Source organism: Pungitius pungitius, chromosome 14 (genome assembly GCF_949316345.1).
Source record: "Pungitius pungitius chromosome 14, fPunPun2.1, whole genome shotgun sequence".
Lineage (NCBI taxonomy): Eukaryota > Metazoa > Chordata > Actinopteri > Perciformes > Gasterosteidae > Pungitius > Pungitius pungitius.
Window position 1 is genome coordinate 14,552,082 of NC_084913.1, and position 26,222 is coordinate 14,578,303.

The window sequence follows — 26,222 nt, forward strand, 5'->3', positions numbered from 1 at the left end:
TTGATCAAACCCTTTGAAGGTGCATGGTGCTGCCATAATGAGTATACCTGGTGGATTTAGGTAACTTAGTTAACTTCCTTGCTCAAGGAAAGAATGACCTGTTATCCACTTTGTCATGTCAGGGATTTATATAAGGTGCTGTAACGTTGTTGCTCCAGAATTAGAGGGTTACCTGTTTGATTATAGCCAATCCACTCCTCCAGACACCACTACAATACTGGGACTAGCCCAAAACCATGAAAAACATGCCAAGACCATTATGGTGTTTAATACGTTGTGGTGTTGTTTCACACCACATTTCCCTAACATAACCTGTCAAACAAACCGTCAAACAAAGTCTCTGAAGGGAGTGCTTGTGGGCAAAATTACTAAATAAAGAAAATGTCAAACGCATCACTTCCTGTTTGGTGATCCCCCCCGGAGATGTAGTGAGTACACATTCCAGTTGTGTATTGGAAAATGGAAATGGCTGCAAAGTCGAGTGACATCAACAAAAACAGCTGCAAAACAGTTATTGCTGTAGGAATGTGAGCACGTCATAATGACAGAGCTATTACACCAAGGAACTGCTTTGGTCTGTACCAGGGAAGAATGTGTGTGTATACATCTATGTCTCTCTATATTTATATCTATCCGCCCATCCGTAACTGAGATCATGAAGTTCATTTTGATTCTTGCCTCATTCATTCTAGTGAAATCAACTATTTGGTATTGTTATAGAGGGGGAATAGGATCCTTAATAGTAACAACTAAAAACAACCAGGGGTCGGACGATCTACCAACGTTACATTCTAAGGCCACAACTTAATACACTGAATTTAACTTTATTTTCGTGTCGCTGTAGGAATTTTGTAGGAGAGAAGTGTTTGTTCATCTGTTGTGAAATAACTAGAATGTACATCCAAGCAGGGGACGGGTGCAGAGAGAGAGGCCGAGGTGGCTTCTGGGTAGCCGAGTCCTGGGCGCGTGGCCGTCAGGGGGAGGACAGCGACTCCGCACTCAGCCAGTAGTGTGTGTCGGTGTGTAGCTGAGCCTCTGCAGGACTTTTTCTCTCCTTCTCAGAATACTTATTGCTGTGTGTGTGCGCGCGCGCGCACGATAACGAGCACGAGACGCAGCAGGACGCGTGCGAAAATGCGAAAAGACGTCCAGGAAGAGTGCGGCTGCTTGTTGAAGAGACGGCGCGGGAGGACGGACGTGATCGCCCGGTCGGATGACCTGTGGCAGCACTGAGGAGGAACCAAACCACAGCGGCCTCAGGACACTGTTGAATGGGGTGAAAACGAAGCGGAATTCACTCCGAAAGAGCGAGTCCCGAATCATTTCCAAGAGCCCCCCCCCCCTTAAAAAAAGAAAAAGAGTCGAGCTAGAGGGAAGGGGAGGAGAGGGGGGCGAAGAAAACGCCCTGCTGCCCGTGGCTGGGAACGCTGAAACTTTATCGGCGAGTTGGGAAAATGCATCTGTGAGTGAGCGGGAGGTGGTTAACTCGAGTGTAACGATTAGCCGAAGGGCTACATCGACCCCACGGGCTACATCGACCCCACGGGCCACATCGACCCCACGGGCCCCGCTCCTCCGCGGACACGGTGTCTTCGGCACGCGGGGAGCCTCCGCTGTTCGGGACTCCTTTTCCTCCTCGTTGGGCACACGGCTCCTGCTGGAAGCGAGCTGAGAGCCCCGGGGCTGCCCCGCTAGGCCCACGGCCATTAGCCAGGAACAAAGCGCGTTCACATGTAAACTCACGCAAAGTTTTTGGAGAACAACAAGAAGAAGAAAAAAACGTCAGGTTTCACTGAACTTTTGTGTGTGTAAACACCGACTCTGCAGCCATGTCGCTCGGCGCGGAGAGGAGGATGGAAGCCCGGCTGAAGAAGCTGGAGGACATGGTCAGAGATCCCCGATGTGCCATAAACCTGGAGAGTTTGCTGGTAAGTGGAGTGGGGAAACCCGCCTCGTACATTATGGGTGGTGAGGCGGTACGCCCGACGGGTCCGCGCACACCTGGGTGACGCGGCGCTGTGCACGTGACGCCTCTTGGTTTGGTTGTTTTGCTCCTTGTTAACTCCCGAGCCGGGACCTGCTACTGTTAGCATCGCGGTGACATCATTCACACCGTGATGCTGCATGTCCTCTTTTTTTTTTCTTCATTTCCACCAAGTATGAAACTGCACAATGTTGGTTCTGTACTGAAATCCGACATGTTGCCATTAAATCGAAGGTACTGTGCAATGGGCCTGATTATCAGTTAAGACTGAGTGCAGACAGTCCAGTTTGGGGGCTCTGAAGCCTGTCTACAGATTAGGATTAACCAATGGAGCCCACTTGGTGTCTTTATGGAGACTGTGTCCAGGCTAATACTCACCTTCTGGGTTAGAGCTGGCCCCACCAGACCAGGATTGGTCCCAGTGGACACTTATTCTGGTCCGCCCCCACTGATGGGTGATTAGAAAGATGCGGTCTACCCAGCTCTGTTTGCTGCTGTTTTGGACTGAGACAATTTCCGATAAAACGCATTCCTGTCTTGCTCTCACATAGTTCATTTCCACCACTATTTGCAATTGTCAAGAAACTCCCGTTCTTGTGTTTACACTTGTAGGATTGATTCACCATTATTATATACAGCATGTGTCATGATTCACCATCACTACAGCAGGGCATCAGTATCTGAAATGTCCTCTTCTGAGATGATCTGACTGCGGAACGAGTCCCTCACATACTGAGGCAGATTGTTCCTCTCCCTTTTTCCAGAAAGCAAAGCTCTGATCATTCTTTTTGGGGAATTAAGTTGTTTTTTTATTTTTATAAAGTTGCATTGTGTGTGTCTTGTCCAATGGAGGGTGGTGCGTCACAGGGACTACTTTAGATGTTAGTTTGCGTCTGCTTTTAGTGGCGGAATTGAAATTTCTGGGCCCCTTAACGTGACCTGACAGAGGGCTGACACACTGTTGGGGGTCTACCTTAAAAAGCCTCACCTTTCAATGGGCCCCATCTAACCCCCCCCCCCCCCCCTTCCCTCACTCACTCCAACTCTAAAGGCAATCCTGGTTGATCCCCCCCTCTGTCAAAAGACGGTTTTGCAGAATACATGCTTGAACACCGTCGGTGTTTCCTTCCTGCTCGCGAGCCCGAAGTGACGGAGGCGTCGAGTGCATGGAGACTTAAGTTGAGTGGCAATGCGTAGGAGAGGCAGAGAGAAGGCTGCAGGTCTCCACACTTTTAGCGGTCACAGGGATCAAGAAGTTTTGCTGCTTGGGCTCGGAATCAAACTCCCGCTGACGCACAGCCACGCACACCGAGGGCTTAGAAATGTAGTTATTTGCATGTTTTATTTGCAGATGGAATAACAAGATGCAGACTTTAGGAGCCTTAGTCATTTTGGTAAAAAATGAATCGCACAGCAATATGCTACTGTGGCTTAGCAACAAGGAGAAAAACACAAAGCTGCTTTTATAGAAGAAGCTCGGCCATTATTAACGCAGCGTTTGTATTTGTCGGCCCGCTCCATGCGAGGTGTGTTTAGTTTAGGGCTCGACGGGGAGCAGTGGGCGGACCGCCCCGAGGACATGGAAAGCTGACAGCGAGGAATCTGCAGCATCTGTCGAGTGAACGCGCCGACCTTCTTGTAAATGAGTCCGACCCGTCATAAGCTGGGACTCTGGACTTCAGTCTCCTGAGTGTCACTCGCTTCTTGCCTGCTCCCAGCAGGAGGTCCCATACATGGCGCTGTACCGGCGCCGCACACGCCCTGGTCATATATGCTGTCCATCACCGTTACGGCCTCTATCAGCGTTCTATCAAGTAGTGCTTGAAGTGCCCCCTCCCTCCCTGTGCAAACCGCTGTGATCATTATTTGGCAGAAAGCCACTGCTGACTGGGGCTGGACTTTGCTGCCAAGCGGCAGGGCCGGGGAGTGATGGTGGAGGGCGATGAAAGGAGAGTTTAACGTGAGCGCTCGACTGCGAGGCACACGAGTCGCCTCTTTTTCTTTTTTCCGGCCGACCTGAAGGAAATGACCTCACTGGGTAAATAAGTCGGCAGCTACATGTGGGCTCAAAGTCCCCTTCTGAACGACTGCACTTTTTCCCCCTTTTCACTTTTTTTATCTTGTATTTTCCTTTGGCTTACCCCCCCTCCCCCCTCCCCTCTGGGCTTGTTAAACACACTGCAGGTATTTTAACTGTAGCTCCAGAGCCTCTCGATGCAGCTGCAGACCTGGCACCGCCAGATAACCCAGTGCTCGACACTCATGCCGCAGTGATATGGGATGCTTATAGCTAAAGGTCCGGACTGATGTCTTCCAGATCACCTCCCTTTTGTTTTTTTGGGGGGGGGGACCACTCCCCTGGTCTCTTTTCCCACTCACTCCAGTGTGATCTTCAAACGGCATCAGGTGACCGTGACTGCTCGTATTGGCCCACTTGTTAGGTCTGTGACGTTGGTTACTCATGCCACTCCCCTTCCGCTCATTTACCACAGAATGTTTACCAATCTTCTTCTAACCCAGCACCCCCCCCCTCCTCCCCCCACGATGGGGCTTAGTTTCTTGTGACGCTGTCGTAGGGAGGTGGGGTTAACCCCCGTGTGTCATGATGGAGCGTCTCTACCCTAAGAGTGTCCGCTCCGTCTCCGTAGTGCTGTTGGGTTGCTCTGAGGCTGCAGCAGTCCCTGCCTCCATGTGCTAGCAGGATAGAAACACTGCCTTATAAGGCACTAGGGACGGTGGCCCCAGCCAATTTTTTTCTGTCTTTTTCTCTCTCTCTCTCTCTCTCTCTCTCTCTGCAAAACAAGCCAGTCTCCTCTGGAGAGTCTTTTTTTGGTTTTTGCTTCACTCCACTGGAGAAGACCCCGGCGTCTTCCGTTCTCGGCGCGCTTAAAATGTCACACTTCACTTCAGCTGTGTATCGTCCGGTCCTCCTTAGTGGTTACAACCATGTCGCTTCATCAGGGTTTCCCCTAATCCCTGCTTCCCTGAACACATAGTTCAGATAGACACTATTTTATTGTGTCTCCGTACCACATCATTTCAACGTTGACCGTAAAGGGCTAGTTTGACGTTTTGGGAAATACACTTTGCTAACAAGTTTCTTTCTGGCAGAGAGTTTTGTGATAAAGCTTTGTGTCTCATGTATGCTCAGTGAATAAAAGACAGTACAGAGCCTAGATCTAATAGGAAAGCCAATAAAGCGAAGGAAAGCGGCCATACTGGCAAGTACTTTATGTCAAAATAACAAATGCAATATATTGATGATAAATCTTGCGTCTTGATGTTTTGCAAAGCTAAAAGGAATGCCCACCCAGCCTGCAGTAAAACATTACTTAGAAGCCGAGCAGAAGTCTAAAGCACACAAAGATAAATATACACCTACTTGACTGCACATTATATAATACCTCGGACGAATGGAACAAGATGTGAGTCGAGCCAAGATCCACCTCGCAGGGATGTGAAAAAGAATGCCAAGAATGAGGAAGAACTTAACCTCCGCGATTAAAAGGTGATGCAGGCTCTCCATGCTTAAACTCCAATTATCATCATTACCGCTCCGACGATGCCACCCATCTGGTTGGGTGAACTGCTGTGAGTTTCACCCCTTGTCATAATCAGAATACAAATGGATCAAACCAGCATTTCAGATGCTGATGGAAGATTTGACCGTCGATGGACGTTTTACTCTCTGCATGGATCACAAAGGACACCAGAGGGATGTCTGCACCTTCCAAACGCACAAATGTCATTGCAAAATGTTGCCACTGGCTCACGCATTGTCCCCCCCCTCGCCCCTGCACGATGTGTGAGCCGCACAGGGTTTGACACCTGCATCTCTGGGTATATTTAGATTCGGTCCAGGGGTGTGTGAGTTAGCAGAGAAGAGAACAGGAGTCTCCCACGCACAACACATAACCCATCCATCTGCATCCCAACCTGCTGCTGGAGCACCACCTCCTACACACACATGCACAGCAGGCGTTTGGTTCCCGTGGACACATTTCTTTCTTTCTATACTCGCTCGATAGCAACAGTGAGGGCATGCAGCAGCATCGGATTTTGAGTATTTTTGTGTGTCTGTGTGTGGCCTTTGTCCAGTGCTTTCAAAGCTGACAGTTAGTTTGAATGGATTGAGCCAATACTACAAATATTGACACACAGCGTTGTACGTAAGTGAAGTGAAGTGAAGACATTTTTAGCACAAATTCATTGGTTCCTGCATCCCAGATGGGAATGTTTTCACCTTTTGCTCTTGTATTACAGTTTGGACCGTCAAAAAGATGTGTGGCTTCTAGAGCTGTTGATTGACAGTTTCTGCTAATGATATAATTAATGGAGATGCTGAATGGATGCCTCCAGCACGGCAGTCTTTAATCTGTGACGCTTCATCTGAGCCCTTGTTCAAGTTTAAGCAAAAGGGGAGGAAGGGAATCCAGTATGTTGCAAGTAATTCTTCTACTTATTTATATTGTCATCTTGGGACCCAATACAACCCAAATCATAGGTTGTATGTGTGATCAACCAAACGGCTGAATCTTTTTCTTTTAAAAATCATAAAAAATCTGGAATTATTATTATTATTAGCATTCATAAAGCAGAGTTTAAGGATAACACACCTTGTTTACATGCAGTCTTCCCTGCCCTTTTTTTTCTTTTCTCAGCCACATTCCTCAGTATACTTGCACACACGCTCTGGGCACAGGAGCATGGGACAGAATCCTGTCGAGTGCGAGAGTAACAAATGCGCATGTTATTCCCCACAGAGACATTGGCGGTTCTATTAGCGGGGATCCCAGCCGTCGTGTCTTTCCTCCAGAGAGTTTATGGGCCCCCACGCTCCGCCCGGCCCGCCGCTTATCCCCGCCAAACTATTATTAAAACCACTGGAATTCAATCAAACATTAACTCTCTGTGCCCGATCCTTTTAAAGCCCAAAGCAGTGTTCAGTCGCCCCCTCAGGGACGAGTGCTTGAGAGGGAGGCCTTGAGCGGTCGGGGGGTGTTCCTTTCTGTGTCCAGTTCCTTTTAGGTTAACATCACCACATTCCTGACTGGTAGATCCACGTGGCCATTTTATAGAGTGATTAAAGAGTGGAAGCTAAGGGAAGGAGAGAGTAATGTCAACAGCAACAGTAAATCCAAATGTGAAACCACTAGAATGGGCTTTAAATAACTCTTGCCTGCTGCTTCTCCCTAGTCGCCACTGATTTCAACTCTTTGTATTTTGCAGGAGTTGCTAAGCGACCAGCTATAACCCCTTAGAAAGATAAACTGCTGAAGTGCTATCGAATAGATCCAAAACAACTTGTGCTGATAAGGATAACGTCGGATAAGACTTCCTATCAGCTCCAGCGCGGCGTCGAGCACGGACGCGTCGAGCTCGCACCTGAAGCCACACTGTGTTATTATTCTGATCCCTTGTCCAACGTGGCTGTGGACGCTTTCTATAGAAAGCTGCTCTAGCTGAGTAGCTCCAGCGCTCTCAACAGCACTTCGTCATTATGCGAGACTGACAGGGTCTCTGCAACATATCTGCTAATGTGGTTAAATAAAGCCTTTTTAAAAAGGGAATGCGGCCCATTTTCCAAAGCAATATACTGTATGTCGTCATAAGCCTCAAACGGGCCTCGCAGCCGCCAATCCGCTTCTGCACTTTGCTTTCCAAAGAAAAGAGAAGGAAAGACAAGCTGCACTAACATCGTTTCACTACCTCACAGCACCGCCAAAGGCTCGCCGTTACCGTGGCAACGCATATTTATTTATTTCTCCTTCCTTCATACTTAATTCCTCTTAGAAGGGAACGATCTTTCACGTGGGGCTCTAGCTTCTAGATTGGGAAGGTTTGCTGTTTACACCGCGGCGTTTACGCCGCACGCCGCTTGGCAACCGTCGTCCCACAGCGCCTGTCCTCTTCTGACTGGAGCGTTTCTGCTTCGGACACTTTTGTGCCCAGAGCACAAACTTCCTCTACCCACCTCTCTGCTTGGCACCTGCCCCCCCGTGGTACCCGTCCTTGCTCAGCCCTCTGGTCATGCTTCACTGCGGACAGGCGGCCACGGCCTCAACGGGAATCCTGTCCTAGTTTGAGCAGCGGTGAAATCCTCTCTACCCGTGTAGTCAAAAGTATTTATTATTTAACTAGGTGGGCCCCTGACCTAAGGCAACCTCAGCTCCAGGATGGTAAAGCCGTATAGCTCTGTGCATCTGGAAAACGTCACCAAGAAAATGTAAATCTGAGGGGAATAAATAAGAAGCTGCAAGTTCCTATCTGATCATCAGGAAACCACATCCACCTGGGAACATTTTTACTCCAATGAAGCAATAAATTCGAGGAATACTTCACCAATTTGTGCATCAATTGCTCACCTTGTGTCTTATTGATTTATTAAAGAGAGTTTTCCATCCATTCATAAACTGTCCAACTGCCGCAGGTCTCATTCATCCAGTCGTTAGCTCCATAAGCATTTTACCAAAACCTACACCTTTTCTTCAACTATTCCAGTATTCTCTAAATGACTGGACACACATCCATTCATTTATCATTGAAGCACAAACCCACATGTGCAGACGGATGTTATCGGAGGCCCGAGGCTTTATTTATGGTAGTCCTGTCCCTGCTGCTGGAGGCACGGGGACCCGTCCGGCTGTGTAGATGTAGTAAGGCACTATGCAGGAGATGGCAAATCACACTACGAAATGGGACACTTGTAGCCTGACACCGCTGCAGTGTTTTGGGTTGCCACTGCAGCAGCTCAGTCTCTCAAAGTGACCCCAGTGAGGCATGAAGACGTCACAGGCCTCCCAGCATGACTCATCAGTGAGTGGGTGTCAACAAACGGCCCACGTCTGGTGCGCCCTGTTGCAGATGTTTTTAGGGAAGTAAACTGTACTGAAAGACCTGCAACACACAACTCTCTGGATGCATTGTTTGCACGCACACACTCACACACCTACTCGCTGCCACGCATGTGTAGACGATAGATTTGGGGATACAGAGCAACAGTAGTGGAGAATGCTGCCTCAGAGGAAATGACTTGCACACAGGGACTGGCTTCATGACACAGTCAAATTGTCTGCCGGCCCGGGGGGGGTTGGATCGTTTCCTGTATTGCTGAAGGAAGATCCTCGTGCGCGCGCATCTACGTGCAAGCACTCCCTTAAATAGTAGCTTTTGTGCGAGGTCAGTCCTTTAATGGGGAAGTGAACATTTAGAAGATAAACCGGAGTGTGCGGCGCGCCGCGGGAGGAGGAGCTTGTGCCATCCTGTCTCTGCACCGTGGGGGGGGGCGAGGTTCTCTGCTCTGGCGTTGGGTCCAAACGGCTCCTCGTTGAGCGGCCAGGAATGCGTAGCCGACGGGAGTTGATGGATGACTTCCTTATTGTAACACACTGTAACGATTAGAGGTCGGCTTCGGCCTGTCTTGGGCTTGTTTGATGGTTTCCTCGCGTTGCCCCGGGTCAAACTACGCCCATTACGGAATGACTGATTGTACAAGCAGGCCGCCTGTGTTCAGTTGACCCGACGGGCTGCCGCAGTGGTTCAGTCCAGTTCCCAGCCTCACCACGCAGATACATCAGTAATTATACTGTTTGTTGAATGGTGTCTGAAAAGAGATTAAATATATTACGTGCTTCCTTTTAACTGACTTAGTCACATAAATCAAATCTAACGCTTCTACAAGGTCGACTGCATCTTCGTGTGCTTCTTTCTCTTTTCTCCACAGAATCAAAACAAAAAAGTCATATTTGGGTTGAATGAATTAAGAGCAATTGTTGGTCATGGGAAGCCTGGATTGGGTGGTTGGCTCCACCAACACTGGATTTTTAAAATTGATACAGATGTTTCCCTTTTAAAGTAGTGTCTTACTTCTAGAAGTGGACAGATTACACAAACTGAAGCTTTTGCATTAAATCAACAGTTCTTTTGTAACAAAATATTCAGCAGAGTTCTATTGAGCATTTTGTTTGCTATTCAGTAAATTCAAATAGAATCAGCTGTCATGTTATGTCCTGCGAGAAAGTGACTTGTGTTCACGCGGAAATGTGTGGAAAGGACAAATGAGAACTTCAAGGAGCGAGAGAGTGGTGACTACACACTGTGTGAAGGTCGGATCGTCTCCGCTACGCCGACGGCTTGCTCACGGAAAACAGCGCGTGTGTTCGTCAGTTGTCAGAAGATGACAGAATCAAGTAGGTTGAAAAATGAGTCATAATGCCTCTTTAAATCTCTGGGGGGGGGGGGGGGGGGAGCCTTGAGTCAAAGCCATTTTCCTTGTTCCGTAGCTGCTGTAAATGTATCCAGTCCGTGGAGTTGATCACTGTTGATTGAACGGCGGAGCCGAGCTGCTAGAAAATGCACCTAAATAAACAGGTGTTTTAAAATGCAGTCCGTGAGCAGTAATGCTGCTGCAGGTCCTGCTCTTCTGCCTTCATTGGGTCGAACTGATACGTTTACTCCATGTTTTTAATGTTTTGGAATGTGTGTATCTATATGTGTATAGTTTTTAAAAAGTGCATTTCTGTGCTATTGCGAAAGCATTGTAGTCAGTAAAATGTAATTCTGCAACATAAGAAATTACACATTTTATCTGTTGTTCAGATGTTCACTTGAGGCAAAAATCTTAGTCACGCATTGTCTGTCATTAGGATGCATGATTATAATCTTAACAGTTCATTTTTTGACACATAAGCTGTGATATTTCTTTTGCACATGAATTTCAAATCCCGTCACTGAGGAAAGGAGACGACACTTCTTGTTCTCTGAGAATCTGTCACTTTTTATTCGCAACGCGGTGACTCACACTATGTCGCGAGCTTTGGTGCAACCCAACCACACTCGTGTACGCAGAGAGCGTGTCAGAACCCGGCGTGTCTGACATCATCACCTTGATTGTTTGCCTCTTTCCACGCAGGACTCCATCAACGCCCTGGTCTTGGACTTGGACTACCCGGCACTACGCAAGAACAAGAACATCGAAACCTTCTTAATCCGATGTGAGTCGTTATTGTTTGAGAATGAGAGGGGGGGGGGCTGGAGGACATTCGCCGCCTTTCAAAGATGGAGTTTGTTCTCCGGGTTGATTCACCACATCGTGATTGGGATTCTGTTCTTCTCTTCCTACGCAGATGAGGCGGTCATCAAACAGACTCGAGACCTCCAGATGAAATCTGAAGACTTTGACAGAGTCAAAGTCATCGGTCGAGGGGCTTTTGGTGAAGTGCAGTTAGTGAGTATTGGTTTCCTTTTTTAGAGCGGTCCCTGATGAGGGTTCTGTGGAGGGATCAACTCCTCTGCTGTGGATATCGACCCTGAAAAATCATAGTGAAACGCCTTGAGTAAATGTCAGGGGTCTGTTGTACTGTATTTTCATATAACCCTGCAGTCCACCGTTTGGACTTTTTCTACCTCTGAATAACTCTGGTCTCCCCGCCATTCAGGTCCGGCACAAAGCCTCTCAGAAGGTCTACGCCATGAAGGTGCTGAGCAAGTTTGAGATGATCAAACGCTCGGACTCTGCTTTCTTCTGGGAAGAGAGGGACATCATGGCCTTCGCCAACAGCCCCTGGGTGGTGCAGGTATGACCCTTCTTTAAATTGACTGGTGAGCTTCTGATTCGCCCGCCGTCCCCCTCTCTTCCCACAGTTTCATCCTCTGTCCACTTACAGTTCCTAACGAGAGCTTTGTGCGTTTGGGTCCACTCAGTTGTGCTGTGCCTTCCAAGACGAGCACTACCTCTACATGGTGATGGAGTACATGCCGGGAGGCGACCTGGTCAACCTGACCAGCACCTACGACGTGCCGGAGAAGTGGGCCAAGTTCTACACGGCGGAGGTGGTGATGGCCCTGGACGCCATCCACTCCATGGGCTTCATCCATCGGGACGTGAAGCCCGACAACATGCTGCTGGACCGACTCGGACACCTCAAGCTGGCCGACTTTGGCACATGCATGAAGATGAACTCGGTGAGCTCCAACAGACCTCCTAGCAGCTCCATCAGACGGCTGACTAGTCTCCATGTCTGCATTCAAATCCATGGGGCCGAAGACGTTATTCCATAACTTTGAAACATACAGCTGTTGTGGTACTGATTGGTGAATTTGCGTTGCAGACCGGCATGGTGCACTGTGACACGGCTGTGGGGACCCCAGACTACATCTCTCCGGAGGTGCTGAAGTCCCAGGGAGGAGACGGGTATTATGGGAGAGAGTGTGACTGGTGGTCCGTAGGGGTGTTCATCTTCGAGATGCTTGTTGGTCAGTGAGCATCTAGTGACGTCATTGTTTCTTTAAAACAAAAGTGGAGCAAACCAGTTAAACCAGGTTGGTTTTATATAGCTAACCTACTCGATCTTTACCGTTAGGTGACACGCCGTTCTACGCCGACTCTCTGGTGGGAACCTACAGCAAGATCATGGACCACAAGAACTCCCTTAACTTCCCAGACGATGTGGAGATCTCCAAAGATGCCAAGAATATCATCTGTGCCTTCCTGACCGACAGGTATTGAGGGTGTCAGTCCCCAATGTTCCACCAGGGCGCACAGGGACTAACGCGAGCTGCACATGACACCGCTCTCTTTATATGATCGTGTTTTAGGGCCACTGGAGGCTATATATATGGTTCTATATACATGTATATTTTACAGTCAGGAAAGGAAGTGTCATATTCCAAGAAAAGAAAATCCCAAAGTGGTCAATTTAAGAAAACTTTGAACAGAAGATAAAAGAAATTCCAATTTCAGGTCCAAGTCCAGATGTTTATGAAAATATGCTGAATGACAAGTATTTCTATATTGCTGAATCTAGTTGGAACGCCTGTAGTGTGATGTTGATCTAACTTTGTCGAGGGAGTCAATTTGGTTCCTTTATATTTGTAACCCCAAAGATCTTGTCATGTGATCAGGCTTTCTTGACCACTTTCACTTCTTTTAGCTTTAATTGGTGTCTGCATGCTTAGCTCTGGCTCCAAGGAGTCTTCTCTGACTCCAAGAGAAGAATATGGAACAGCTGATACTGTTAAACTGAAGACAAAGGGACCATTTAGTCACTGCTCTGCAAACCCATTCGCTCTCTTTGTTTTGAGGGAGGTGCGATTGGGCAGAAACGGCGTGGAGGAAATCAAGTGCCACCCTTTCTTCAAGAACGACCTGTGGACTTTCGACACCATCAGAGACAGTCAGTATCCCCACGGTTCCCCAAGCAGCCTCAGCTGAGCCAGAGAAACTTTAACCTTTTTAAAACGAGCTTCCTCTGGAACAGCAGCCAAACACCAAATTAATTGTAGGCAGTAACAGTTTTGTTTACATAGTGCTTCCTTTTTCCATCTATTTACACCTTCCTTTTCCCTTTCTATCTCCCTGCCTCCTTCTCTCTCTGGCTCTCCTTCTTCAGCGGTCGCCCCTGTGGTCCCAGAGCTTAGCAGTGACATAGACACCAGTAACTTCGACGAGATTGAAGATGACAAAGGCGACGTGGAGACGTTCCCCAAACCTAAGGCCTTCGTGGGAAACCAGCTCCCTTTTGTGGGCTTCACTTACTTCAAAGACGACCAGTGAGCCATGCGTTTTCATCTGGCCATGTCTTCTTATTTCAGAGGGTATCAGTGCCCCGAGTGATTGGTTCTTTGCTGTCTTGTTTTTCTCCTCAGGTTATTGAATGCTTCCAACAATGTGCTGGTGACCCACGACAATTCCAAAGGCGAGGTGGGTTCTTACACTTCCACCACGCGCTATCACTGGAAATCAGCAAATAAGTGAGCTGGCGTCGGTTGTACACGACCACACAGGCCTGCTGACATTGTGATCAATCCAGCTTCATACCGTAAGACTGTCAGGATGACCATGGAAAGGACTCCGGGACAGGATTTCCCATGATATACTTAAACATTGTAGTTTCAGTGCACACACAAACATGTAAGCAGCTTTTGATGTAAGTGGCTGAGCTAAAAGCTAATCTTTCATTAGCCATAGTACTATTTGAGCAGCCTTTATCAATCAAGTACCACTTCAGAGGAAGATGACCGAGCCCCAGGTTTTATTTGCGTTGCAAAAGGATCTGATGTATGGACTAATCAGCTTTGAGTTAAAGCTCTGCAAAATGATTAAGTACAAAGATGGGAGTGTTGCTCTTTTTCTCGTTGAGACACCTTTCCTCTTGAGAAGTTTCAAAGAGCTTACTCTCCATGCTTGGGTGAGAAGTTTCAAGCTGCTATGAAAGCTACAACAAACTTCATACCTGTTAAGGACTATATACAGTATATATATATTGAAACAGACAATCAAGCTTATGGAGAGTTAAAGATTTTTTTTGCCTCTCGCTCTCCTTCCTATTTTTTAAAGAGTCAAATAACTAATAAAAACCAAACGCATCATAAACTGATCCCTGGAGCCAACCGCAGCGAGATAAGAATGACATGAAAGGATTGCGCCATCTTTGGGAAAAGTGCACGGCTTGTGTCGTCACCCAACAAGGCGAACTAGATGCTTTGTGTTTGAAGAGCTGTCATCTTTATTATCAGTCCATGCAATAAGCACACAGAAGATTACGTCCCAATGACTGTGTTCTCTTCAACTGTACTGAGCGCTTCAGCGTGCCTTCCAGCTCATTGTTTGGCCTTCTTGACGTAAGTCTAATAGCCAAACGATGACCAACCCAGTGAACGCAGCGTTTTGTTACACAAGAACAGGCAAACAAAGCTAAAAGCAGCTTGTCACATTTCTCCGGTGACCACCTCCATCAAGTGATCGTTCTGTGTTGTTAATGACTAATTGAACACTTTTCACCTGAACAGACCACGTTATGTCCGTTGAGCGTTTACAGCTTGTGGTCAGGATTGTGGAGTCACTGCAGGGTTTAAAGGTGCACACATTGCTCAGAGCGCCGGATGTGGAACCACAGACTAAAGGTTGCAAACTGCTCTTGGACTTGAACACTAGCACACGTGTGACCGCTTGTTTGTTTTCTCTCCACAGTCGGCGGCGCTGCAGAAGAAACTGCGTCACCTGGAGGTTCAGCTGAATAACGAGAAGCAGGTCATAGGCGATCTGGAGCACAAACACAGGTCAGTTTTACAGCTGACCTTCCTGTCGCGGCGAGCATCGCCCTCAGAGCCTGCACAGACGGTTTCCTTTTTCTTGTCGTTGTAGAGCTGCCACCAGCCGTCTGGACAAAATCTCCAAAGAACTTGAGGATGAGGTGAGCTACGCCCCCTGAAACCAGAGTGAAGGCACACGTTGGAGTCGGGAGCTCACTTGCATACATTGGGCTCCACCCCACTTTTGATATTTGCTGTTGCAGGGACTTGGTTCCAGGCTCAGTTTCTCTTTTGGGGCTTAAACTCTAAAACTGTACTGACGTCGGAATAATGCTTTTCCACCCGTCCCCGCAAGCTTCCCCATAAACGCTTAAAGAACCAAATTCTAATACCCGCATCCAAAAGGCCCTTCGGATCCCGAGGAGCCGCCTCTAATAAAGCCAGTTGGCGTGAAACATGTTGACCAAAGTGTTTCCATGATTGATTCTAGGTGAGCGGCAGGAAGAACCTGGAGGCGGCGCTGCGGCAGATGGAGAGAGAGAAGGCGCTGCTGCAGCACAAAAGCCTGGAGAGCAGCCGCAAGGCCGAGGGCGAGGCCGACCGGAAGCGCGCACTGGAGAACGAAGGTCAGGCCAGACGCATGTTGTTTCTGACACTTGCTGCGTTGCTTAATGAGCAAATGAGCTACAAAGGATGAATCATCTTGTTGCACGATGGCATTGTATGAGACATTTTTCCTTTAGAGCTATTAAATGGCATACCTTGATAGAGATGCCAAGATAGTTAAAAGATTCCAGTTAATATGTAATGACCCAATTAAAGAGGCCTTTAATTTGAAGTAGAAGAGTTTTGACTGAAGTTTGCTGATTTAACGAGGACATTACTGCCATCACCTGGTCAAATAGAGTGTAAACATGCTCCAACAATGAACTTAAAATTGGTTTTGTGGATATTGTATAATTTGCCTCATAACTCTCTCAATACTACTCTGATAATCATAATACTTGAAGAATACTTTACCAATCAATGATAATAAATATTGCTATGTATATATTATTGCTTGTGTAATGTGTATTATGGTGCAAAGTAGGTGATTCACTGGAATAAATCTTTCGGTCTTGCAGTTAACAGCCTTCGAGACCAGCTGGATGACATGAAGAAGAGGAACCAGAATTCCCACATTTCCAACGAGAAGAACATTCACCTGCAGAAACAGGTATCACTTAACTTTCTGTCAGGTCTTGACTTTGTTCCAAAATAGAATAGTTGATCGAAGACTTGACCTGGAAAATTAAACACACCGTAACCTTTGACTCAAACAAACACGCTTCCGACTGACCTTCCCCATCCAGCTGGAGGAAGCCAACACGTTGCTGCGGGCCGAGTCGGAGGCGGCGACGAGGCTCCGTAAAACCCAGACGGAGAGCAGCAAGCAGCTGCAGCAGCTGGAGGCCAACGTGCGCGAGCTGCAGGACAAAAGCTGCCTGCTGGAGCGCAGCAAGTTGAGCCTGGAGAAGGAATGCATTAGCCTGCAGGCCGCGCTGGAGGCAGAGAGGAGGGAGCACAGCCAGGGCTCCGAGACCATCTGTGACCTAATGGGTAGGCGACACACACACTGACAGACATGGGGTAGAAGTCCACCTTCAGTCTGCCCGGTAGCTTCCACAGCAGATTAACACGAGCAGCTAGATGGTGAAGAGCAAAGAGCTGCAGCAATGCACACGGCGGCAAAGAGGCTGTCATTGTGCGTGGGTTGGGATCCAAACGGGTGTGTTTTGGAGATGCTCTGTAAAGCCACTGCGGCCTGAATTCCAAACCAGAACAAACACATCTGAGATTTACAGATAAAGGGCTTAACCCTGCTGGGCTAACCTGAATATAGAGTCAAAAAACGTAATACTAGCTGTGGTCTGCCCTTGAATGAGGCTACAGCCAGTCCCTCCACTGCAGCTGCATTGACGGGGTGATCTAACATCAAGGCTAATGACGTAACCACGGCCTGATTAGAGCGGTAGTCCATGGCTGCTCAAACTATAACATGAAGTTTCTTGTCCGATTATCGAATTGAGCCGAGGTCATAGTTGAAACGTGCTGAGGGGCCTGCTGAGTATCCATTTGTTTTTAACCTGTCAACGCCAGAGTCGACTTTCATTTTGGTTTTGCTTTGGCCCAAACTGCACGTGTTGGTCATCTGACCCGATGCTTCTGTAAGAGAAACTGCAGTAAAGCACCTTCACCAGTGTATTGGAGGAGTGAGCATTCACTGAACAATCAAATGTTCATCAAAATATTTCCCTGGAGCTGTTTGGTGAATGTTAGGTGAATGTTTGGAGCTATGTTTGGCTTCCTTTTTGAAGCTGCTTCTCATCGGACTCTTGGTTTCGTCTGGCAGGACGCATCTCCAGCCTCGAGGACGAGGCCCGTCAGCAGAGACAGACTCTGTCCAAAACCGAGTCCGAGAAGAGACAACTTCAGGAAAAACACACCGATCTGGAGAAGGTAAAGCAGGACATTAGGCTTTTTCTTCATGGTTTTTAAATCTTCCATCTTTCGTATTGTAGTGCTTTGGGATGCTTTTTTCTAACTCATTTATTATGAATACCTGAAGGTTCATTTAGACGTCCTGAACTCCCAAATGAAACACACAGGAGGATTCACCCTCAGAACTTTGATACCTGACACAGGAATAAAACATTTAGTCATTTTCAGTGGGAGCATCACAACAAAGGGCAGATGAATGCTATACAAACCCATTTAAGAGGCTGGTCCACAACTGGTTTAAAAGCCGTACTCTTTAGAGATTATTGTACCACTGACAACAAGCTGCTGATTACACTTAATGGCTGGTCATAATAGAATTGTAATCTTCTGCATTTATGCGGATCAGCTGCTGAGGTTTATTCGTTGAGTAAATGATTCAAAGGGCATATTGATCCTGAAGCTTAAAGGGCTTTAGTGAAGAACATTGCTCCTATTTGGGCTGGTGGTTAGTGAGGCACTATAATCAACCAGTACTTTTTAATACTTTTAGACATTTCCGAATTATTTATCCACGGTCACTGTGAGACTTACTAAAAGGTCTTTAATAGATCTAGAATATTTTTTCCTGTCAGACGGTAGTTTCTGATGCTGAACTGAAGCTTTTTTTTTTTTTTTTTCGTTCATGCTCTCCTCATTTCTAGAGAACACAAGCTGCCTCCAGTCTTTTTGTGTTGTTGTATGACTTTAATAAAACAAACTCCTAAAGGCACCAAAGGCAGTAACAGAAAAGCTAACCAGTTGGAAGATAAGAGTGTTGTAGCTTTGGAGAGAGCACAGACGGCGGCCTCACTTCCCCAACGCCATGGCCCGTCTGACGGCATACGTTCAGACATTTAACCCCAAATCTGAGCCCGACCTTTTAGTCCAGTGCTCCTCTTTTGAGCTCGGCCCTGCCTCGTTTTCTCTCTGCAGGAGAAGAGCAACAAGGAGATTGATTTAACCTACAGGCTGAAGGTGGTGCAGCAGGAGCTGGAGCAGGAGGAGGCCTCTCACAAGGCCACCAGGGCGCTGCTGGCAGACAAGAGCAAGATCAAAGTAACCATCGAGGGCGCCAAGTCGGAGTCCATGAAGGGTAAAGGTGCCAATTTCTTTCTTTTGTGGAAACAAATTCAAGATTTGACCTTTCATTATCACCGCTTCACGCAGGCCACGATTGATTCACGTGACTTTTCTGTACAAAACGACTCCCATGCAGAGATGAATCAGAAGCTGGCGGAGGAGCGGGCGGCCAAACTCCGGCTGGAGAACCGGATCCTGGATCTAGAGAAGCACAGCAGCATGATGGACTGCGACTATAAACAGGCTCTGCAGAAACTAGACGAGCTGCGCAGACACAAGGACCGACTGACCGAGGAGGTGAGGGAGAGTTTACCTTCTGCGCGGTTGCTTAGATATGAGGAACAAATCTCCCAGCCTGTGTAACTGTGTGTGTCCATCCTGAGCTGTGGACGAGCGACAGTCCGTTCACACCGAAACGTCTCAAGGTCGCGAACACACCAGCCCGCTCTGCGGTGTCCCCTCTGTCTCAGGTGAAGAACCTGACGCTGAAGATCGAGCAGGAGACCCAAAAGCGCAGCCTGACCCAGAACGACCTGAAAGCCCAGAACCAGCAGCTCAACTCTCTGCGGACCTCCGAGAAGCAGCTCAAGCAGGAGGCGAACCACCTGCTCGACATCAAGCGCAGCCTGGAGAAGCAGAACCAAGAGCTGCGCAAGTCAGTGCACATCTGGTTTCAACCCTCAGGTCATATTCCGACACCAGCAGGCTGATGAGTCATATATTGTTTCTGTTTTTGTGCCTGCAGAGAGAGACAGGACACGGACGGGCAAATGAAGGAGCTACAGGACCAGTTAGAAGCCGAGCAGTACTTCTCTGTGAGTGTGTTTGGAATCAGGTGCGAGTGTGTGAAATAACGACAAAGGCGTGGCGGTTCTTCTTCTGCTTGGAGAGCCTGTGGGCCGCAGTGTGCTATCAAAACAACGCTTTGCTAATGCATGTGGTTGTGTGTATTGAATGCCGTGTTTTCCAGACGCTGTACAAGACCCAGGTCCGAGAACTAAAGGAGGAGTGCGAGGAGAGGAACAAACTGCACAAAGACGCACAGCAGGCTCTGCAGGAGCTACAGGAGGAGAGGTGCTTTGATGTCTCCTCTCTTTAATCCACTTTAGTAACCAGAGGAGAAAATTCAACAGCAAACAAAACCAGAGACGGAATAGGAACGCCGGGCTCCGTTGATTCACACCCCCGAATGACACATACTTTTTTGCTACAGGGATTCATTGGCGGCGCAGCTCGAGATCACACTGACGAAGGCCGACTCGGAGCAGCTGGCGCGCTCCATCGCCGAGGAGCAGTACTCGGACCTGGAGAAGGAGAAGATAATGAAGGAGCTGGAGCTGAAGGAGATGATGGCCCGCCACCGCCAAGACCTGTCTGAGAAAGACATCACCATCGGCTCGGTGAGTCCTGTCACAGTTCATGTACTACGTCACTGTGATCATCTACCCTGAGTTTAAGGCTCACCCCAAATGAAAGCAACCTTCTCGCTACAAGGCCTCTTTGGAGTTCAGGTTGGACAGCGGGAGCTGAGCCGGTACTCTTAATAACCAATTATTTATTTAATATGACGGTTCTTCCTGTCCCAAGCAGCTGGAAGAAGCCAACAGGACCCTGACATGTGATGTCGCCAACCTAGCCAATGAGAAGGAGGAGCTGAACAACAAACTGAAGGAGGCGATGGAAGGTAATTCAAATGTTTTGAATTTTACTGAAAATGTCATTGGAAGCAAAAATTGTGTCAATGTTGACATTTACCACTTTTTGTGTCTCTTTTCCAGAATCTGAAAAGTCAAAGGATTGGGAGCAGCAGATCAGCCAGATGAAGCAGGCCTTCGAGAAGCAGCTGCAGTCAGAGAGGACGCTGAAGACTCAGGTAAGTCTGCTGTTGGGTCAGCTCCCCCGACATGTGCTTCCTTCTTACTCGCTCACATGCACGCAGATCCTGAAACGAGGCTAAAGCACCAGCTGTGCCGCTCGCGTCTGTCCGCAGGCCGTCAACAAGCTGGCAGAGATAATGAACAGGAAGGAGCTGCGCGGCGGAGGCAGTCGCCGGGGCAACGACACGGACATGCGGCGGAAGGAGAAGGAGAACAGGAAGCTGCAGTTGGAGCTGAGGTCTGAGAAGGAAAAGCTCAACAGCAGCATCATCAAATATCAGAGGGAGATCAACGAGATGCAGGCGGTCAGTAGCAGCTTGTATTCCCGAGGAATGTCCTTACAGCAAATGGGGAAGCTCTTTGCTCTTGAGTTTCTGTAGGCTGCTCGTCTGTGGTCGGTAGCATTTGACTAGACCGGATCTCTCCTTGTGGCTCTTGACTTGCAGCAACTGTCTGAGGAGAGCCAGATGCGCATTGAGCTGCAGATGGCCCTGGACAGCAAGGACAGCGACATCGAGCAGCTGAGGAACCGGCTGCAGACGCTCAGTGTCCAGTCCATGGACTCTGCCAGCGTCAGCAGCGGGCCGGACTTTGACACCGACGACGGGTACACAGGTGAGAGCGCTCCTGTACAACATGAGCTGTCACGTCCTGCAGGGGAATAACCGTAGGCAAAGGTCTCGGGGTGGTTCAGACCCGAGTTCAGCAGATACTGTTCGGTCTGTCTCTAATTGGCACTTTTCTTTGCATTGGCTTGGTACACGGTGTGTCACGCTGGGCTCTATTCCGATGTAATTGCAGATTTCTGCTCTTAATACTATAATAAGGGAAGCAGCGGGGAAGAGGGGCTGGGCTCCAGTTTTTTTTTCCTCTACCAGGTGACCGGTGTCAGCGTGTTTAGCATTCCACCCGCATCGCCCCGTCCTCGTCTCAAACGCGGCTCTCTGTTGCTGTTGCAGCTGTCGGGTCCTCTAGCTCCGGCCTTTCAACAAAGTGTGACCGTACTGCTAAATGTGCCTCATTACGTGCACCACCCTAAATGCTGCGTGTATTCTGGCTGCCACTGCATACAACAACTAATATGAGGATTTGTGTTTCGAATGAAACAAAATACGTAATTCCGCTGTACACCAAAATAAATATAGAAGTGGATCCGTGTACCAGAGCATGTGTTGGTGTTGCACTACCTATGCAGGGAGATATTTATATATGTACCATAACATTTACAGATTATCAGCATACTCTAACTTCCTCATCTCTTGCTATTTTGCTGTCTTTCTCCCGCTCAGAAATGAGACTGGAGGGCTGGCTCTCTCTTCCTGTAAGAAACAACACCAAGAAGTTTGGCTGGGAGAGGAAGGTAAAGAGGGAGCAAACGCTGCACAGTATTTCTTAATCGAACATGACTCCCTAAAACATGAAATCTTTTTACCGTAGTATGTTGTGGTGAGCAGCAAGAAGATTCTCTTCTACAACAACGAGCTAGACAAAGAGCAGTCCATTCCCTACATGGTGCTAGATATAGAGTGAGTATAACAGCTGAAGACTGACCATTTATTTCCCGTAGGGGGCATTTGTTGTTGAGCTGAGGTACACATGTTGCCGCGATAAGTGGACGTGACTATTTCTCTTCACACAGCAAACTCTTCCACGTGAGGCCCGTCACTCAGACCGACGTGTACCGCGCTGACGCCAAAGAGATTCCCAGGATATTTCAGGTCTGTCTCGGCAATTTGAACTCTTCATTTTCACAGACTTCCAAATGACCAATATGTCGTTTTTAAGTAAAGAAATAGAAAATAAACCCTCATCCTCTTGCTTCTCTTATCGACTGTCCAGATTCTTTATGCTAACGAAGGCGAGAGCAAAAAGGAGCCCGAGTTCCCCGTGGACCCGCTGCCCATCGGAGAGAAGTCCAGCTACATCTGCCACAAGGGCCATGAGTTCATCCCCACGCTCTACCACTTCCCCACCAACTGCGAGGCCTGCACCAAGCCGCTGTGGAACATGTTCAAGCCGCCGGCGGCCCTGGAGTGCCGGCGCTGCCACATCAAGTGCCACAAGGACCACATGGACAAGAAGGAGGAGATCATCGCTCCCTGCAAAGGTGGGCCGCCTCCATCTCTTCTGCACTCGAGGGGGGGGGGGGACAACTAAACGATTGTTCGCCCCCAAACGTAACACTTGCACAATCTTTTTCCACCACCAGTGAACTACGACGTGTCCTCGGCCAAGAACCTGCTGCTGCTGGCCGTGTCCCAGGAGGAGCAGCAGAAGTGGGTGAGCCGACTGGTCAAGAAGATCCCCAAGAAGCCTCTGCCGCCGGAGCAGTTTGCACGCTCCTCGCCGCGCGCCTCCATGAAGGTCCAGCCCAGCCAGTCCATGAGGAGACCCAGTCGACAGCTGCCCACCAGCAAGAGCAGGTAGCGAACCTGACCAAACCGGTCTTTGAGCAACCGACATCTAGAAAATGTGTGTGTCTGTTTGGATGAGATTTTGGGGCATGCAGAAGGCAAAGAACAGGTTGTGGCTTTCATCACCCTGTTTGCCAACCAGCATTCAGGATGGATTTGAGGTGGTATCTGGGGTCAGACTATAATAATTTCTTTAGTGGCATGATATAACCGGACCGTATCAAACACAGCAACAGAAATAGGGGAAAGAGAAACTAGCAACACACAAAGACCGTCCCCCCAGGCCTCGCTCCCCCAATTTTTGTTGTGGAGGAGCTGAGGTCAATGAATGTAGACAACAAACTTGTTGGTTGTATTGAAGGACTTGTCGTTATTGGAGAAAAATCAGCCAATCAGAGCCCTGTTGGGCACACCTGTAACGCATGTGCCTATTGTTGCTGCTGCAGTGGGTGAGAGGCAGGACACAGTGACCAGAGTTTCAATGTGCATGTGTGCGTAGAGAGACCTAACACACGCAATAATTCTACAAACAATAATACTCAATAAAGAAGGTCGGTTGCAGTCCTGTAGCCATCAACCCCTCACTACATTGGTGCTAGTGGTGTGATTCCACTGTATTCTACTTCTAGGTTTTCAGAATATATATATATATCTCAAAATAAATACAAATTGGTTGAAAACTGCCCGCTCCTCGCTGTCTCAGGATATATGGCGCCGCTGCCTCTCGTAAATTGATGGCCGTCTTGTTTATCTTTTTGTGGACACCAGGTACATTTGTGCATTTATTTTAACCCGTCCTTCAAAACAAATCTCCCCTTTCAGATGGGAGGACTTTGGTCTTCAGGACTGGCACTGGTCCCTGGATGATATCGATGATGATTGCTCCTCTATTCATTTCTGACCACCACTTGTGGTAACAGTGTGTGCTGTGCTGTGCTTTCAGTGGCGGTAGAAAACCTGCCCCCCCCCCCTCAATTTGCTGTGGTTTGCTTATGTTCTTCTGCCTTTTGGGGAAACGGGCCACCTGTAACTTAGTTGTTAATAAGAAGGTGCCCTTCAGTAGTCCCATCCTCCTGTTGACGTTCCCCATGTCCTATGTGTGCTTCCATGTTATTTTGCACCAAATGTCCAGACCCCCAGGTGGTCTGGGGGGTCTGATGGTGGTGGTGCATGTGCTTGTCCTGTTCACCTGATGCTCATTCACATTTACTTTTATCTCTAATTATTCATTGAGTGGCCAAAGAGGCAAACGTCCCTATTTTGCTTAGGTACTCAAGCGAGAGACGTATATCTCATCTTACTATATCGTTGTGTGCCATAAAGTGATGTATAGAAGAAGTAGAGAAATGTGTTGCTGAAGAAAAGGTGGAAAATGTTCTCCAGGATGAGCTTTCCAACGTACATTTTTACCCTCAAGATAGTTTAAAAAATATATCCATATTTTGTTTGTAAAGAAAATTAAAACTAGGAGTAAAAGGGGAACACTTTTCAGAGCATGTGCCTGTGGTGCACCTCTGCCTCTTGTGGAAGAGTGAAGTATTATAACAACAAAGATTTACCCATTAGGGAGAAAAAGTTAGGACGTTAGTTTTATCTGCTCTTCAGTCATGGACACCGGGGAGAACACCTTCGCTGGGCTTTGGAACAAAACTATTCACCACCTATGCATTTAGCAAATTGACTAGCGATGCATAAAACGAGGTGTTCCAGTACACATACAGGGCCATGTGAATGAAAAGCAAAGGCTAATCCTGCATCTGTTCTGTCTTTCTTTTCCTCTAGTTAACCTCTCCAGAGGCTGCGCCGCGTCGTCAAGGTGATACTGGGGGGGTGTGGTCCCGCCTCAAATCAAAGACTACACAACGCTCTGTCTGCTGATCGGCACACTGAACTCCACGTCGCTTCTTCACAACCCCCTCCCATCGGGCATCTGCTTCGGGACAGTCACAAAGTCTAGTTTCCTATTTTTATTTAAGTTTTTTGGGGGTTGAACTTCTTTCCAAGGCACTCGAAGCGGTAACCGCTTCACAAGTCACATGGTGATCTTTTCACCCAGCTGGACAACTTGAGAAGCTTGCTGAGCTCCCGCAGAGCAGAAGAGAGTCTTCTGTGCAAGATGAAAGGAGGAGGGGGGGGTACACTTTACCTCAGCGCCGTCTGAATGAAGGACCCAGCGGGAAAATTCTTCTCACCACCTTGTTTAGGGGGAGATTCTTGTGGCCAAATAATTTGTGTTTGAATGATTGTGAAATATATGAAGGGTTTGATGGGTGTTGACACTACACTTAGAACATATGTTGGCTAAGACGCAGCTAAGACTGTTGAACTCAAATCCCAGATCCAGTTACATTGGCTTTTCTTTTCTTCTTTTTTTACATATTGATTGTAGCTTCGATTCTGCTTTCAGGAGGAAAAAACCTGAATGAGGCACTTAAGCAAGAAAAAAACCCTTCTAGGGACCTTCTGGGGCAACGGCTCACCTGTGCACAGGCTCCTGCTCCGGGGCAGGGGGGCATTAGATGGAGGTCCGTAAGGGGTTGGTGTTTACTGAATTCAAGGGGCCCCCTGTTGATGTTTGTTTGAATGTACATCTGCGTCTTCACCAGAGACCACATGCAGGCATTATGTGACTTCTATTTATCCAAGTATACTTGACCGGAGCCCCCTCTCCATCACCAAACTACTCTCGAGTGAACCTGCATGTGTTTGCCTTTTCAGGCCTCACACTTAAGTGCTGTCACCCACCCGCCTCCACCTGCTAGCAGTGTAGGTTTTTTTGTATTTTTTTGTGTTGTAGTCATTCCCAGCAATACAAACGAGGAGCAATGAACCAGTAAGAACCAGAAACAAAGAAGGTGTGTAATCACATCGCAGGAGTCCAAATACTGAGCAGCACTATTCCGTTGAAAGTTTTTCTAAAAGTGTTTGTCCTGATATTTTTGTATTAAAAAAATAACCAAACGCATGAGTTTGGGCACATTGTTGTGGATGTGGCTTATATAGCAGGTGGAGAGTAACCATGTATGTATGTCTATGTGTGTTGTGCGTGTGTGTGTGCGTGTACGGAGTGCTCTCCTTTAACCAAGAAGCATGTTTTATACATATAAATATACACAGTATATATTTTACATGCCATACAGTGCACACTATTATTTATACTGCCTTGTCCACTTTGTATTTAAAGGGCTCTACATCCAGAATGCATGTTTGCTACCAATCGGCTCTATTTTAGTAATAACTACTTCAACAATAAAGATGTGGATGTGCCTTTTGGGTTTGGAATTTTTTTCTGGGTTGAAAGAAAAAACATCTTGG

General features: G+C 47.8%; 1 protein-coding gene across 5 annotated transcripts; it reads left to right on the forward strand.

Moving 5' to 3' along the window:
* The first annotated feature begins 966 nt into the window (after positions 1–966).
* On the forward strand, positions 967–26,174 carry rock2a (rho-associated, coiled-coil containing protein kinase 2a). Of its 5 annotated transcripts, none has more exons than XM_037486207.2 (32): positions 967–1,928; positions 10,896–10,977; positions 11,110–11,210; positions 11,422–11,559; positions 11,687–11,947; positions 12,094–12,238; positions 12,346–12,484; positions 13,067–13,158; positions 13,375–13,534; positions 13,631–13,685; positions 14,955–15,043; positions 15,129–15,177; positions 15,507–15,642; positions 16,141–16,232; positions 16,369–16,615; positions 17,409–17,515; positions 18,470–18,635; positions 18,753–18,913; positions 19,087–19,271; positions 19,362–19,431; positions 19,587–19,690; positions 19,830–20,016; positions 20,204–20,300; positions 20,395–20,489; positions 20,607–20,798; positions 20,940–21,108; positions 21,783–21,853; positions 21,931–22,019; positions 22,133–22,211; positions 22,333–22,600; positions 22,703–22,916; positions 24,690–26,174. In XM_037486207.2, exons 1-32 carry the CDS (start codon positions 1,830–1,832, stop codon positions 24,691–24,693), a joined length of 4,143 nt encoding a protein of 1,380 aa, XP_037342104.2. In that variant the 5' UTR covers positions 967–1,829; the 3' UTR covers positions 24,694–26,174. The 5 variants fall into 5 exon arrangements, with proteins under 5 accessions (XP_037342104.2, XP_037342105.2, XP_037342106.2 ...); XM_037486208.2 differs by having other exon boundaries at positions 20,207–20,300; XM_037486209.2 differs by having other exon boundaries at positions 18,470–18,629.
* The last annotated feature ends 48 nt before the right edge of the window (positions 26,175–26,222 follow it).

What these genes read in the sequence shown, in the direction of transcription:
- rock2a (XM_037486211.2), top strand. Translation starts at nt 1,830, where the DNA reads ATGTCGCTCGGCGCGGAGAGGAGGATGGAAGCCCGGCTGAAGAAGCTG. An exon ending in GATCTGGAGCACAAACACAG is followed by an intron (nt 15,044 to 15,128) that starts GTCAGTTTTACA and finishes TTGTCGTTGTAG; the next exon opens with AGCTGCCACCAGCCGTCTGG. An exon ending in CCAAAGAACTTGAGGATGAG is followed by an intron (nt 15,178 to 15,506) that starts GTGAGCTACGCC and finishes GATTGATTCTAG; the next exon opens with GTGAGCGGCAGGAAGAACCT.